Source organism: Cimex lectularius, unplaced genomic scaffold (genome assembly GCF_000648675.2).
Source record: "Cimex lectularius strain Harlan isolate CLEC.00 unplaced genomic scaffold, Clec_2.1 scaffold324, whole genome shotgun sequence".
Lineage (NCBI taxonomy): Eukaryota > Metazoa > Arthropoda > Insecta > Hemiptera > Cimicidae > Cimex > Cimex lectularius.
In genome coordinates this window covers 242,929-259,204 of record NW_019392925.1, presented here as the reverse complement: position 1 = coordinate 259,204, position 16,276 = coordinate 242,929, and the positions used below count along the sequence as shown (strand labels likewise).

General features: G+C 36.0%; 3 protein-coding genes across 7 annotated transcripts in view; 1 reads left to right on the top strand and 2 right to left on the bottom strand.

Moving 5' to 3' along the window:
• Nucleotides 1-41: 41 nt before the first annotated feature.
• On the bottom strand, nucleotides 42-5,608 carry LOC106665661 (peptidyl-tRNA hydrolase 2, mitochondrial). The gene is made up of 3 exons (XM_014392259.2): nucleotides 5,232-5,608; nucleotides 502-768; nucleotides 42-443 (listed from the first exon to the last, which is right to left on the bottom strand). Exons 2-3 carry the CDS (start codon nucleotides 652-654, stop codon nucleotides 84-86), a joined length of 513 nt encoding a protein of 170 aa, XP_014247745.1. The 5' UTR covers nucleotides 655-768; nucleotides 5,232-5,608; the 3' UTR covers nucleotides 42-83.
• LOC112126117 (cytochrome c oxidase assembly factor 4 homolog, mitochondrial) lies at nucleotides 42-6,004 on the bottom strand. The gene is made up of 3 exons (XM_014392260.2): nucleotides 5,898-6,004; nucleotides 502-768; nucleotides 42-443 (listed from the first exon to the last, which is right to left on the bottom strand). The coding sequence occupies exons 1-2, from the start codon at nucleotides 5,982-5,984 to the stop codon at nucleotides 658-660; spliced, it is 198 nt and encodes a 65-aa protein (XP_014247746.2). The 5' UTR covers nucleotides 5,985-6,004; the 3' UTR covers nucleotides 42-443; nucleotides 502-657.
• Nucleotides 5,358-16,276, top strand: part of LOC106665660 (glycerol kinase-like) — a 23,596-nt gene continuing 12,677 nt past the window's right edge. The window contains exon 1 of one of the 5 annotated variants that reach the window (XM_014392256.2): nucleotides 5,358-5,440. Coding sequence is in view for 1 of the 5 variants with exons in the window: in XM_024229335.1 (XP_024085103.1) it covers nucleotides 14,625-14,634 (10 nt within the window). In the remaining 4 variants the exon portion in view is untranslated. Of the gene's footprint in view, nucleotides 5,441-5,613; nucleotides 5,877-6,060; nucleotides 6,136-7,716; nucleotides 7,824-14,609; nucleotides 14,635-16,276 lie in introns of those variants that run through there. The other 4 variants (XM_014392255.2, XM_024229336.1, XM_014392258.2 and 1 more) reach the window with 4 other exon arrangements.

Below are 16,276 nucleotides of genomic sequence, written 5' to 3'. Positions count from 1 at the left end.
GTCAGGCCTGTTTTTATGTTTAGGTTCATGAAAATGTATACTTGACAAATAATCAATTTTGTTATTTTATTAATGTATAATAACTACAATAGCTTAAGATGTCCAGTTACAAGATCGACGGTTTTGGATTGAGCTGGACCTACAGCAACAGCAGTTGCTGTACCACTAGCAATTTGAGTACGCCCAGCATCGTGGATTACTGAAGCGACGACTCCTAAATTGTTCGCATTGGTTTTAAGTTTATAAAGGGCATTTTCGGTGCTTTCCTCTCCTTCATTGGGTAATTTGAGGACGATTTTCGTCTGCCCAGACTTTTCCCATGCTTTCACCATATCTGGGTTCAACTTGAGTGCTTCTTTATAAGCGCTTAATGTCGCATGTGAACATTGTGCAGCAATTTTCCCCTTACCCATGAGCAAATCCGACCTCACAACAATCACCATCTGAAAAAAGTAAAAGGAATAAATAAATTTAAAGGAAACCTCTTTAAAAACAACTTACTTTGACATCTCTGTACTGTTTCCATGATGATGCTGTAGTCGCAAGTGTCTTTATATTCTTGGAGTTGAATAATTTTGGTACAAAAATTCCTGTTAACAGCCCAACCGTAAATCCGACTAATACATCCTGGACACTTAAATTATACTGGTACATCTTCTAGGAATCTATTTTGGAAGTTTTCTTGAGGTTATATTCTGCCATACAAGCTTTAAAATCCTGAACCTCACTTTGGCAAACTCTCCAATCTCGTTTCTCAGCAATACATTCCTAAAATAAAACACAGCTACTGAATCTGTTTAAAACTAAAATATGTTTAGATCATTTATTAAGCTCTACAGCACAAAAAGACTGTGAAAACATTATGCAATTTAAAAATACAATCAGGGCTGATATAATTCTCAACCAACATAAATATAACGATTTCCTATTAAAATAACAAATACTTAGAACATACAACAATATATGCTGTTAAAATCTGTGAAGAAAATACTTATATCTGAACACTACATAAAAACAATCATTCGTTAATAAGTAAGTAAAACTGTTTTAGCCTGACTGTACATTTCTGTCTAATCCAATCAACAAATTTAGCTACTTGAAATTTGCACAAATTGTTAAGATTCTTTGCTTAGGTATTTGAATATTAAAGAAAGATAGGACGTACAGGTTGGTTGTACAACTAGGAGGCTGTCTGTTACAACCTAACCCTGAATGAGGATGATTTCATATGCAGCGATTGCTTAATTTGTACGCAAACCATACATCACCAAATGAACTGTAAGGCTAGGCGCAACCCGCAGGTTTAGTAGCGCAATAGTTTCAAAATGGTTTGGTTCGATATCTACTGAACCGCACATGTTTGAGCAACTAAATAGTTTAGTTGTGGGTTGTGAGCACACAATCAACTAATATATTTCAGTTATCAAGGACTTCACTGAGTTAGCTACTGTGTGCTTTCGAGTTAAGAAGGAAGAAATTTCGGAAAAAGAAATGATATTGGGTGCATCCTCTCATCAGCAATATTTGAAAAAAGGGTAATTTTATAAATTGCATACACATTTATGAGACCACCCAGACTATTGTTTAAATTATTATGGAATGAGTGTCAAGAGCTTTGATGTTCTTTGAGATACGATACAGCCTAACATCATCTACCGAGATACTATGGATTTTCTTGCCAATCTGCCAAACAAGTACTTTCTTGTCTAATGCCTGATCATTTTTCCTTGTAATTCTGCATTAACTGTAGTAAAAATTACAGAGGGGAGATATTGCTTACAATATCCAATGCTTACATCAGAATAGTTTGCTTCAGTATACAAGAACAGGTATTACAAAATTGAAACGTCACCAGAATATCAGCTAAGATTCAAATCTTTTGTAACATATTACATGTACCAACCCTAAAATAGTCAACAAAAATTATTGGGGCATCGGTAGCCACCAACAACAGTTTAAGCAATGACACAGTGCTCATCACTGTAAAGTAAAGGTCCCGGGTTCGAATCCAGCGACCCTACATTTGAACCTGACATGCTCAAAAATAGGCTTTTTCTCAAAAACACCGGCATCCAGAGGGTTGATATGACTTCTACCAACTAGAGCTGACAGCTAGAATCTATTTTTCTATGTGTGAAATAAATAATATATCAGTTTGCAATGTGTGGCATGAAGTCTGAACTGAATTAACTGCTCAGTTCTATCTGGTAAAACATACAATATTTACATTGAGCTCTTAGAACTCGGTTAACTCTGGTAAACTTGTAGGGTATTGTTCAATACTGTTAACTGAGTGAGCAATTTGCAATCCTGCATTGAAAGGAGACAACGTCCCTACATTGGCCATCAAGCAGAACTTTTTTCCTTATTTTGATTAAACAAGAGGCCATTTTTGAGGACACAGATAAAAACCATTTACATTGGTTACATTCTGTTAAAGTCCATGTCCTCTTAGGATCCGGGGTCAACCTACCTAGAGTCCAAACTCTGGCCTAGCCCATACCATTTTTTTTTAATTCTTCTGGTTCTCTGGAATCCTGCAACCTGACAAAAACCACAAAAATGTCTAGAAACCATTTTTCTTTTCCCATGCCTGTGATGTCTCTGTCCAATCTGAACTGCTCCAACTTGTCTCCTCCAGCCGACCCTTCTCCTCTCGAGCACTCCAGCTGGGCCTTAGTTGTTCTCCTTGCAACGAAATTCTCCATTTCCTGGCCCGCTGGAGTGTTTAGACTATTGCAGTCATTGCCCAGCTTTCTTACGGGGTCCTCTGTCTTGAGCCAGACACACTGTACCATACCCACAAAAACAACTTTGGTCTTCTATGACCTTACTTTCCTTTTCATGTTACAAAATGGTGAACTACCAATTTGGTAGAGGTCACTTGCATAGTTGAATATACCTTCTCTTCAGTTTTTAGCCATGTAACTTTTTCAAATGGGTCACAATGACAGTTTCAGTGTATTTTTGCTGCACCGTTGTAAGGCCTGGTTCTTACTGAGACAATCGGTATCAATAAGACCAATGTAACTTAGAGACAGATATGGTCATTCAGACGGAGAGTGGCAAGCAACCAGTATCAGATACCAATACAAATTTTTAGTTGCTTGATAATTTTTCTGCATGAAGGCGACTGATGGGAGATTGCATAGTATGGTGTCATTCATACAGTTCATACTGTATCAAACAGATTGCTCTGTCTGACTCTTGTTTTCATTCGCCTTCTTTTTGAAACTTTTAAAAAATGGATAAAGTGTCATTTTTGATAACGACAAACACATTTCATTAGAACATTTTTCTATACTGTACAAAATACGGTAATCAAAGAGAGCGTCCCTTTCACTCAATCAAGAGCTGCTAAATTAGTGGCTGGGCAGGGTGCTGGGGATGCTTGAGGCCTGGGGATCGCCGGGGTGGTTAGTTCGGGCACATCAGCCCTTGTGACTTAGGGGATGTGGACTTTTCCATGTTGATTTTGATGTAAATGTTTTTATCCACATCCACGAGTTGGTTACAGTATAAGTAGAAATTGACATAAAGTGATAAAGGTTTCCCTTCCCCTCTCGCGGCGGGCTGGCTTTGGTAGGGCCTGGGCCTGGGGTTGCTCCTGGTTTTCTGCTTCCGCCACCAGTATGACCTTTGGCTAAGTATCTGTGATAAGGCCAAAAGAAGAAAATTTTTCATTAGTTCAAACATATCCCACGCTTTGGAACAACAGTAATCACGATAATGCAGGTAAAGTTAAAAAAGAAAATGTGAGTGAACCCACATTACTCTACTTTTACTCTTATTTTGTCAAATTAAATGCCAAAGAGCAACAATTCTAACTTGTCCATTATAAAAATATAAACATTAAAAAAATGACAGAATATATCTAGGTCCTTAAACCGATTGGGAGAAAATCGAGAAGAGATGAGGGGGAGACGACTGAATCTAGTCACCAGGAGTCGCCTGGATACTTTTTGTATATCATACCAACCATCACATATGCATCTCTCATACCGATAGCCTCTGGGTGAACCGGGCCTAAGCTGCTCCTTGACCAAGAATCTACTTGGTCATTGTATTTATTATTGCTGTGCTCTTTAATCCAAATAATAAACATGTAACTTATAACAAAAGAAAGAAAATTTAAACTTCCTCTATTTTCTACCTCCACCAGCCGAGCAATATTTCAAGTAAGCATATGCCACTATTCAAAAATTCCTCTGTCCATAAGCTTTTTTTTAAAGCTATTTTTAATATTTTTCTTTCTGTCTATTTTGAAGGTGCAAACAAAAGGCAAAAGGTGTTTCTTTTTGCTTACACCTCAAACCTTTTTGCATTTTGTTTTGTGCTGCTAGTAAAAATGGAGGAACTGGACGAACTGTGGCTACAGTCAGACCAGTTCCGTTTATTTTTCTGATCTGGATACAGTCCTACTGAACATAAAAAAAAATCCACTAAACAAAAAAGATTTTTTTTGCCTTATTTTTCATATTGGCCATGCATACAATTCCTGCACCAGGCAAGGAGCTGGACACGGAGCAACCAACCCCAAGCGCTTCCCAGGAGCTCTACCTACATTTAATCCAATCCGGTTTCATGTGACGGAGATCTTATCGGTGATATGGATAAAATAATTTACAATTTTATGGAAAAGTCCACATCCTCCGCCGTCCAAGGCCCGGGGCCAACGAGCCCAGGGAGCTCTGTGGCCCGACCAAACACTTGGCGCACAAAGCCCAAACCCCACCAGGAATTTACTTTATCTTATAACTATTAGAGTGAAAAACAAAGAACAAAAGAAAAAAAAGAGGTAAATCTTAAGTGAAATTTATTTTTCAGACTTTTATTCCTATACTGTGTTCGCTGTTCTATCCATTTTATGTATTAGTTTAATTTGGTTATCATATCGGAGGGTCATTATTCTTAACAAATTCGTGTTTAAGGGAATATATTTTTATAACCTGCCAGAATAGTTTTCAAATTGAAAGGGTGTTTTATACTCTGGAGTCTGTAAACAAAAATTAAAAAAGAGTATATAAGAGAAACCACGTTATTAATGAAAGTGTTTATTGCGTTTTTGTGTCATCAAAACTAATTTTACTATGATAAATTGACCTTCAGTAAAATTCGGTTTGTTTACATTTCACAGAACACGTTATTATACATCCGCTTGATCATATTTTCTTGTAGATTCTTGGCAAAGTTCGATCTTTCGTTACGTCTCAATGGTAAAATTTACTTACGTTTTAGACTTTTTAGCTGTAGAAACATCTAAAATCTAAATCCGACGAGCCGACCGACCCATAACCTTCCGCAAACTCGCGAAACTCAGCGTCGGCAACACATGGCGGATTCCGTAATTTCTCCTGTCTGACTCTTTTAAAGTTAAACACATGGGAACCGGCCCGAGTAAGATTTCGCAGTGAAGGAAAAACAGAGCATCTTTTATACGGTCAGAATGGTATTCTACACTAAACGAAATTTTATATTTAAGCTTTTTATTACTTTTTAATTAGGATTAAATGTTTATAACATAAGAAAACCGAATGGAGTCGAATTTCTAATAACAAAAGTTTTTGGTGATAAAAAGAGCAATTCGTGAGGTCGCGTCAGGGAGCGTGGGGAGGTTGCAATCAGTAGAGAAACGTGTCCGACCGTACGTTGGAAGTTAAGTTTTCCATCTCGCGTCTGTCAGACATGTGGATCGATCTCAAAAACGAAGGCCTCTCGATAGAAGTGTTTTGACTCGCGATCAGGGAAACGGCTTATTTCGTTTCCGGGATGGACCGGACCCGATCAAGGAAAACTAGCCTTCGAGGTTAAACTTGACATGTCTGCGAGGACCGCGGGCTCGGATCGGCACCGTCATTGACGAAGACACACCGCAGGTGAGTCTATCGCCCATTTACCTGAACTTTGTAGTGCTGTTTCAGGCAGCCGGTCTGTTTCAGCATTCTCTCGACCGGGTCGTCGAGGTCGTCCGCCTTATCTGCCATCCGGGTTTGCACTCCTATATTGTTATCCTTATCCGCCCCGGCGCGCCTCTCTCATCTGCCGTCCCAGCGTGGAATGTTCTCGTTTGTCATTTACGATTCTCACCTGTCACTCTTATTAAACTGCTTATATTCTGTTATTCAACTTCCAGTGGTAAATATGGTCAAATTTAACTCGGTAATCAATAATACAAAAATCGAAATTCACTTGTTTTATCTGGTTATCTATTCAAATTCAACAGTCATTAAATCAGTTTTCACTGGCTGAATGGTTAGGGTGTCGACTCGTCTTCCATCACGCTAGCGGTTCTGGATTCAAATCCCGGCATAGCTCTCGGAATTTTAACTGGATATGAAAAAAGTATTTAAATTGTTTGACCTCTGGTTCGAGAGGTAGGAATGGGAGGTTTTTGTACACCCCCAAGCAGCCATCTCCCTTACCGTATTTTTTCCTAGTTCTGTTCAGTTGATTCGATTCTTCTCTTAAGAAGTATAGTCATTGACTGCCATTGCTGCAATTATTTTTCTTCTTAATATTCTAGGTTGTGTCCATGGAGCGGTTGCTTTGAATTCAGAGATAAAATGGGTATCAGTTTCTAATTTGTCAACCTACAAACGATCTCATCATTAAAAATCCAGCAAATGTTGCCACCATTCCATGATCTACAACGATGATCTCATTGTATAACCTACAAATTATGTTTTTGCATAATCTACAAATTACGTCATCGTTGTATATACACCCATGTGCTGTGGGTTTTTTTAGAGGGCAGTGACCAGTATACAGCCCTGCCACTCCCCTGACTGACTAGAAGTGTGCTTGCCAGTAAAGGTTCTTTAACTGTCTGTTTACTCTGACTGGCACCTCTGATGTTCGTCCACTTCTGCTTTTGTTTTTTGTGGACCCTTTCTTAGATGGAGGAGTCTGTATTTGATCTTTTCCCGAGTATAGGTTCTTGGCATGTATAAGATCGTGAAGATCCTCCCCCAGCCGGTTTTACTGTTTTTACCAGTACCCGGAACTACTTTACCTGGCACATACTGTCAGGTTGTATTTTCCCAGGTTTTCTGAGATTTTGGATGCATTCACTCGCTATTTTACATGTGATCTTTTTATGTGCTAGTGCTTTTATTGTCGATTTGCTGTCTTATGAGGATTTTTCAAGCCTTGTTTACACGCTAAAGTTTGCTTTCACGATAGTTCTCTCGCAATAGTATGAGAGTGCGACTGCGTGTTCACGTGGCATTTTCTCGATAGAAAAGTCTCGATAATAGTTTAAAAAATGTCTGCTGTTGTTGCTGAAATTGCCCAAATTCAAAGTAAAAATGCTCGAAAAAGTGAAGAATTGGGAGCATCCGAAGCTCGGTTTGAGACATTTTTTCTTATACATACGGGTATATCGTCTGTACTTTTCGAGAAATTCGAAAACAATAGTACTGGCCTAGTAGTACATTTTTAACGAAACTACTAGCGTAGGTATTACAGAGCGGGTTTGACCGTGTTTAGATAATTTGCAATCATGAAATGGTGATAGCGGTGTACACACGTGACATTGACTACGAGCTACAACAGTGGAAAAGTACAGCCATTATAAATAAGTGAATAAATCCTTTTATTTAACTGCTGTCTGAATAACTTGTGCTTGTCAACAGTGAGCAGGGGACCCATTTGCTATTCATTGCTCTGCACCGATTTAGCTACTATGGTGAAGAGAAGGTGCTTCTGATGTTAAAATCTGTTTGGAATAGGCGATGACGGTACTGTAACAAAAAGAGTTATCGCTGTCCTTCACAATAACAGACAAATATCTGAACTGGCTAGATTGGAAGAGAGAACTACTGGTTTGTGAATAATATAATGAACTTCCTTGCTGCATAGGGTACGAGGATGGAAGGAAATGTATTCTCACTGGAAGAAAAACCAATTGTAGATCCTTATAAGTATTATTCTTGTAAACAGAGCTTCGTTATAAAAGCTCAGTTGGTTTGAGATAGACATTCACGATGCCAGGATCATCCCTAACACCTCTCTGAATTTGAAAGTAAATTATTTATTCTCAGACATGGAATAAATTGCAGGTGATTCTACATACATTTACACTGAGGGATAAACAAAGTGGTCATCCTTAATGTTTTTAGTTATATCTTAGACAATCCTCCATTCATTATCTTACAATAATATTGGGTCCATTTTAAAAGATTAGAGGTAAATAAAACAAAGATAAAATCTCACACGTGTGTTTACAATTGGATTTAATTAATAAATATTTTCAATGTTAGAATTATCGATCACTTTTTCACTCACGAACACTTTGGATTTAGGTATGGACTTGAAGAAAAAAGCAAATTCAGTTTTTACTGCCAAGCTTTCGACCTATTTTAAGGTCATCATCATGGAAAACAATCTTAAATATGTGTACAGATTAGCATATTTACGTTTTTTACAGACGATTTGCAAATTTACTTGAAGACCGACTCAGACATAACTTGCCAAAACTGTAACAGAAAGCTTAGCAGTAACAACTGAATTTTCTTGTTTTTCTTCAAAACCTTGATCCAGTGTTCGTGTGGGAAATAAATCTTTGAATAGTCAATCTCTTCTTTGTTGATTTTTCTGTAAAGCTTCTTTCTATCGTTTCGGTAGTTTAATTTTTTTAAGTGGTGCCATTTTTAAGTTTCAAATTTGAGTGATGGTTTTAAGTGATGCAGATTCGTCTAGAGTTAGCATTGTTGGAAGATGGAAGAAGTCAAGTGGTGGAAGTTGGACGTTGCCAGGGTATTTAACATGCCCCGACTTAAACTTACCGAACACCTTTGGGTCGATTTGTCAAAGAGAATAAAGTCGTACTGATGCCAGAGAATTTGCAGGAATTAAGAATGTAAAACTTATTTATCAACGCAGGAGGAAATACTCCGTACTGAATTGAATATTTTCTTCGTGTTTCTATAGCAAAATTTTTGGTTAAATTGTTTACTACGTTCATTTTTTTATTTAGATATATCTCATATGTTTCTTTTTGAAAATATCCCGTAAACAACAAAAAATAAAAATTATAAAGATTGCAAGTATCTATTAAAATACCAGGGCGACCATTTTTTTTCCTTTTTTTTCCTGAGATGTGTATGGTGGATAAATTGAACAATGTACACATAAAAAGTTCAATATTTTTCTAGTTCCAAAAATTGCATCCATTTCATTGAAGTCGGGACGCAATTTTAATATGTATTCTGAAACATCGGACAAAAATTTAGAGAAGATTTTCAGTTAAAGGGTATTAGTCATTGGGATCACTGTGAACATATGAACTAAAAAGCCCACTTCCTACGCTTTACATCTCCCGTTTTTTCTTCTTTTTTTTAAATTCGAGACTTGATTAACAATCCGATATGTTTATACTTTCTCTTTTAACTGTATCCTACCATCTAAAAGCCTAACTACGCTTATTCCATTCGAGTTAACAAGTTAACCTAGGTTGTGTAATGTTAACTAGCCGATTCTAACAGGACTACATCATTTTTCTCTATATAACTGAGTTAACATAAGGATCGTGAATGCCCTTAGTGAGACAGAATTTAGCCATCTATTGATAGTCCCATCTTTTGTGTTATTTTACTGGAGCATGCCCTGGTAGAGTTTCTAGTTCCTTTGGGTTGAGTAATATTTCCTTGTTTTTTCGAGTAGTCTTCTTGCTTGTCTAATGCCCGGTATATGTTGTGTACTTTAGTTACCCGTGATGCTAATTATTTTTTAATGCGGCTATAGTTTATGCCACAAAATGGATTGGCCGGTGTATTTCAGAATCTCCTTTTTTAGCTAGTTTGCCTGCTGTCCCATTATCTAAAATTCCCCCATACCTGGTAGGTATTTTAGAGTTAGACTATTTAAAGGTCCCAGTTTTTTTTTTTTTTTTTTTTTTTTTTTGGGGGGGGGGTATTTAGGTAGTTCCAATCTAGTTTTGAGTTGATCTGGTAAGTGGCGAGACTAGAGCTTCTGGGTTTCTGCTAGTATTGTTACTGTGAAAAAATAAAATCTAGTAAAGGAACATTTTCATGACACGTTTCAACATTCGCAGTTCACGTACGCGATAACCTTTGGAAGAGCGGTATTTTCCTTCTTTCGTATGACGTAATGACGAGAAAAATGTTTTGCCTGACGCGGATGATTGTGAAAAACTGTGATAAGTACATTTATGCTGCAAATAAATCAACGATGTACGTTAGTAGTTACGTGGCTGAATAAGGGGAAGTTCAAGTCAAAAATGAGTAAATTAAAAATAAAATTACAAAAAAAAATCCTTATCTTGCTAACATCTCTTCAAAATTATGTAAAATACTTTTGCAATGCATTTATAACTGTTTTTCTCAATCATCCGCTTCAGTCCAAAAGTTTTCTGAATCCAATTGAATGTTGAAACGTGTATCATGAAAATTTAATTGGTTTACTAGATTTTTTGTCAACATAACGATACCAGCAGACCATCCAGGCAGCTTTAAAGTCTCTCCAAGCCTAAGGAGACATACTAGCTGAAAAAAGGAGACTGTGAACCTAGGCCAAAATCCATTTTGTGGCATAATGTGTAGCCACATAAAAAATAAGTGGAACCTTGAGTAACTAAAGAACATAACAAATAATGGGAACGTATAACAGGCATTAGACAAGCAAAAATCCTATTCGGAAAAAGAAATGGGAATTTTACTCAACCGAAAGGAACTGCAATCTCTAGCAGGGCATACTCCATTAAAATAACACTTACAAAAAAAGATGGGACTATCAACAGATGACTAATGTTGATATGCCTAGAAGAGAAAAAGACAATAGATAGATCCTATACAACTATCCTGCAATAGCTAGGAAAAGTTTCCTCAGGAATTTACCTTACTACTTACTTCCCAGTTCAATGGAAATTGTCAATAAAATCTATTCCCAAACCTCAATAACCTCATCATCTCCGTACGTGACTTCGCCCTATCAGTTTGCTGCCATTAATTGTCAAAATCTTTAAAAACATCACATTAACTCGGGTTCCGGCGACATCACTCTACCAGTACCACAGTGTGGTAGACATCATCACTTCCTTCCTTGATCGGAAGGAATGCTGCTTGGAAAAGGTTCTTGGTTGTTAGGTAATCCTTCGTCAGTGTACAATACCGATAACACACATATATCGTCATCGCATCGCACAAAACATATAGCATATAAAACAATCATTACATTCCACACACCAAACATTTCTACATATTCTAATTCTTCAACAATTTGGCTTTCCTTTCCCTAATTATCCCCGTCTATATAATCTTGAAAGGATAATCAGGCCGAACCATTACCCATGTTTTTCCCATTGTCGGCTCCTTTCGCCTCAAAGAAGCCGACTCCTCATATAAAAATGTCTTTCTATCCTGACTTCCTTCCCCACCCCTTCAAAATCCAACGTATATATACATAAAACAGCAATATCTCACAGGCACACACACAAGAATGACACATCTACACGGAAAACAAACAATTTGAGTGAGTACGAATTCTTTGATTGAATCCAAAATTGTCTAGCATTGTATAAATTTATTTTAATCTAAAATTTTTTAGCATTGTATAAATTCATTCTTTTTTTATCTAAAATTTTCTAGCATTGTATGAATTCATTTTTTTTATCTAAAATTTTCTAGCATTGCATAAATTCATAATTTTTTTCCACATCCTAGACGTATTTGTAAAATTCAAGCAATGTTTGTAAATCCCAGGCCCTGAAGATGATCTCAATAAAGATCAAAACATTGGCATGATAAAGAAAATGTTTTTCTAAAACCTACGTCACATCAGACCGCACCTCACAATCTACAAATAATCTTCGTCAGAGTGTGGCACCCGGACTTACTCTGGAAACTTAAGACCGTATTCTAAAATCCTATCTGAGTCCCTGTCTCTATTCAATATACGCTGCAGACATTCCTATCGATCTCGATAAAATACTCCTCAAATATGCAAATTTCAGCAAACCCAGAGGAAGTGATAACCTCTAGGACCTTCTGGGAGAATGGTTCAAGAAATGGCAGAACAGAGTCAACGAAACCAAATCCCAGCAAATAAATTTCACCCTTCGCTGTATCAACTCTCCACCAATATACTACAGCTCTGTTCTTCTCCGAGCAACCAATGTCTGATATTTGTACTTTAGATCGATAAAGCTCACACTCGAATCAAAAGAACGACTAGCTCCATTCTTTGATGGAGTCTGCTGTTTGCCAAAACAAGTGGTCGGATGTCATCAGACTCTGCCGAGGTCAAATATTGGATCATTTGCTATACTATGAACTTGAGAAATAGTCTGTTATCTTGTGTAAAAAATGAGATGAATCGGAATTTAAGCCTTTTTACCTAAGTACAGACTTTCATCATAAGGGATGTCCGATGTCACGAAACAGGTTTACACATAATGTGCGAACAGATTTTTTTAAATTAATGAAATTCCAACAAAAACTATGGAACGATCATTAAGCGAAATAGGTTAGTTTTACATTAATTGCACACCGTAGCAGTTCTCAATTTCATTCCTGAAACATCAGATGACTGCCATTTTCGACTGACACAAGCTTCTTTAGGCATAAAAAAAGCTGTTTTGTATAAATATTTCGTTGTTGTTGCTGTTTTTTAAACTTCGAAATTGCTAATTCTTTCGAAGGAAATCCTGGCCTGTTTTGTTCATGAACGCTGGCCGATGATATTCGTTTTGTTTCTTGATGAAATATTTTCAAAGTAATAAATATATCTAAATACAAATAAGAATGAGGGTAAATCAAAACAAAAGCAGATTCGATAGTTTTCTGTCCGATTAAATAAAATGTATATTTCCAGCAGAGGCTTGGGAATAAACTTCTTATGTGAATATGATTTGAGTTACGTAAGATAGACTTCATAAATAACATCATTTAATGCCACTTGACATTTTTAACTTTTAAACTGTTAGATTTCTCCTTAAACTGTCATTGAAGTGATGGGCTTGAGGTTTGGTCGTTTTCGATAATGCTGGTCTACCTAATCTCGCTGGTTTGGTCTAGCTTATTCGACTGCCACTTTTATAAGTGGAAAGGCTCATACTGAAGATGGACAAATGCCGCGTCAGACCGACCAAACCAAGCGAGGATAGACCAGGATGATCGAATGCGATCAAACTATATTTTTTAAATTTACTTAAATTTTAAAATGGTAAGTGGTAGTATTGGTTTCTAATTACTTATCCTGGTTGGCATTTAACAAGTAGATTAAATTGTATGCAAATTAGCAATTACAAATTATTGTCGATATAAGTTTTATCAGTAGGTCGTCCAAAAAATGTTTTGTGTAGCAAAAATAGACTTTCCTTTTAGTTATTTTTGTTAACAAATAGCATGGATACCTACGAATGTATTGTCATCGATTTCCAAATAAAAACTAATATTTTGTAAGTTTATTGTCTTCAAACGTTTCGAATTATTCAGCATTTCGCTACCAATGCAATCCAAAATAATCATTTTAATTGTGCAGTTGCAAATGATAATTCTATTTCCACATTTGTGATCTTGTCAGACTAAATGATGATGAAATGCTTATTTACTCTAACGTCATTTCTATTTTTAAATGTGTTAAATCTATTTTTATTTTTTCTCGATGAACATGTGAAATGTTAAAAATGTCTACGTTTTGTAAAAATATTTCTTCACAGAATATGTTAATATGTTAACATTTAGCACTCAAAAAAGTGAAATTCTATTGATGTGTTAGGATTTGGGGTCAACCAAAGTTGAAAGTCCTTGATATATTGATCAATAAAACCGGTTTATTTTCCATTAGGAATATCGTTATTAAGAATATGTAGTAAAATAATCATTAAAAAAAAAAGAATCTGGAGTTTGCCGACATTCTCCCAATTGACCAGATAGACAATGCAATTTGCATTGATTGTATCACAACTTACTAGAATAGTTCAATTGTGGTGCGTCTCGCTCAGAAAAGACAAAACGTGATAATTCATATTATCGAAAATTTACTATTGATTTTTGTGACGTCAAAGAAAGAATATTTTCGTATTCCCAGCTCATGTACGACTAGAATCAGTATTTTGCTTTTTACCGAAGTGTATTTATTGTCTACTGATTTGTTCCTATATGGTTTTGGAATTGAAATAAAAACGATTTATTGGTTGAATTGTATTAATGTATTTTAACTGTTGCTATACCGTTCTGAGTCAAAACTGTTCGTAGGTTTTGAGATTAAAGTTTATAATCTATCTGTACAAAATACAGTGGAAATATATTCATTAGAAAGACTGAGTTAAAGTCCTTGCGAAGGAAACCTACATTCAAAAAATAACTTTACTATACAACAAGCGTTCTGAGGAAGCACCAGAAGTATGGTTAGGGAATTGCAGGACAATAAGGGAGACCCTGCATTGACTTTTAAATTACTTAATTATGCCTTATGTGCTTCCTTTATCGTAAAATAAAAAAAGGCTGGATAAGATTAAATCATGTAAATCCACGATTTATACTTGGCTGCTTTATCAAGCAAAATCCCAAGGACAGTTCTACTATAATCTCTCAATAGCAACAGCGAGAACAGCGTGCGTGACCGGTTGTTAATCTATACTTTATGGTCTATGTGTAGTATTTATGGTCTATGGTAAGTAGACTTTCTTCTTCGTCCAAAAATGTTAAGATCGAATCGATGAGTAGTTGAAACTTCAACTTCCTTCCACTTTGGATTCGGTTGTTTGTTTAAGTGTCAAGATAAACCTTTTTTGAGTTGATTGATACTTTTGATGTATACTTTTGATCAGTACATTCCTACCAGGCTTCACATGGTCGGACGTAAGGGCACATGAACAAGCTTCATTAGTGATGAGATTTAATCTTTTCAAATAGGCAACAAATTTACCGAGTCCGCTTGAATTTGTGTCAATTTAAAGGAAATTTTTGATTCTTCAAATATATTCCTGTCTTGAATTGTTTAAGGATGGTTAAACGTCATTATAAGAGATAAAAATAATTTATATTTATAATGAAACCTCTGAGAAAACAAGACTTAAAATGTTGTGCGCATAGTTGTAAGAGAGGTCAGTATTGTCCTAAATATGTACACATGGAAAATAAAGCAATTTTTTCTTTTTTTTTTAGGGGAGCATCTTTTGTTGGCCTATCTGCTGTTTCATTCCCCGTCTCATTTCGTCTTATAATTTACTTACTAAATACCCAATTGTTAATTTTCATTATGTGGCCATACCTTGTCTAAAGTATCCATACCTAAGTATAAGACCTAGGCATTCTTATCGATTCTCGCGTATGTTTCGGTCATTTTAATTCTATTATTGACAAGGCTAATAATTTTTATTTATTTATTGTTATTTATTTTCTGTTGCATTATATTTTCGCCAATTAGTTATACCAATTCTTGAGTATTGTTCCTCTTCTTGGTCCCCCTATAATATTACCTATATCTCTAGGCTTAAGACATTTCAAAATAAATTACTACGTTTCATTTCTTTCAAATTTGGTGTCCCCAAAAGTGAAATTAGTTATGACGAATTGAAAACTGACTTTAATTTAGATTCTCTTGAAGCGCGAAGATTTTCTTACTTACTATTTTTATTCAAAATTAATAATAATGTGTAGTATTTAGTGACCGTTAATTAATGATTATTTAGAGATCGTGAGATGCGGTCTGGTGGGCTGTAGGTTTAGACAAACATTTTATTTAACCTGCCAACGTTATGATCTTTGTGTGGTGTTTTGATCTTGATTAATATCATCATACATATAAGATATGATTATGAATTATTACAATGATGCACACAATATAGAAACTTTAGGTTTAATCAAAGTTATTCAGAGGTCATGAGATGCGGTCTGGTGGGACGTAGGTTTTAGAAAAGCATTTTCTTTATCGTGCCAACGTTCCGATCTTTATTGAGATCATCTTCAGGGCCTGGGATTTATAAACATTGTTTAAATTATACAAATACATGTAGGATGTGAAAAAAGTGAATTTACACAACGCTAGAAATTTTAGACCCAATCAAAGTATTTGTACTCAATGACGAAATTGAGGTTATCGACCTGCATCAATGCTTCATCTCCTGTCGCTCTACACCTTACTTACTCAACATGTGCAACCTTAACTTATGTGATGTATATAAATTCATTTTTCTTGGGGATGCACTGAGGATGGCGATATAAGTCGGCGAAAGCTTGGTTGAACCCGGAAGCTGTTCCTTTTTCTTTTTATTTCATCCGTCATTTGACCTCCTGAAGATCCAACTCGTAAC

Bases quoted from the DNA above. Each gene is read 5' to 3' on its own strand.
- LOC106665661 (XM_014392259.2), bottom strand. From the start codon at position 654: ATGTACCAGTATAATTTAAGTGTCCAGGATGTATTAGTCGGATTTACG. The intron at 444-501 runs GTAAGTTGTTTT...TACTTTTTTCAG, and splicing joins AACAGTACAGAGATGTCAAA to ATGGTGATTGTTGTGAGGTC.
- LOC112126117 (XM_014392260.2), bottom strand. From the start codon at position 5,984: ATGGCAGATAAGGCGGACGACCTCGACGACCCGGTCGAGAGAATGCTG. The intron at 769-5,897 runs GTAAATGGGCGA...GTTTTATTTTAG, and splicing joins AACAGCACTACAAAGTTCAG to GAATGTATTGCTGAGAAACG.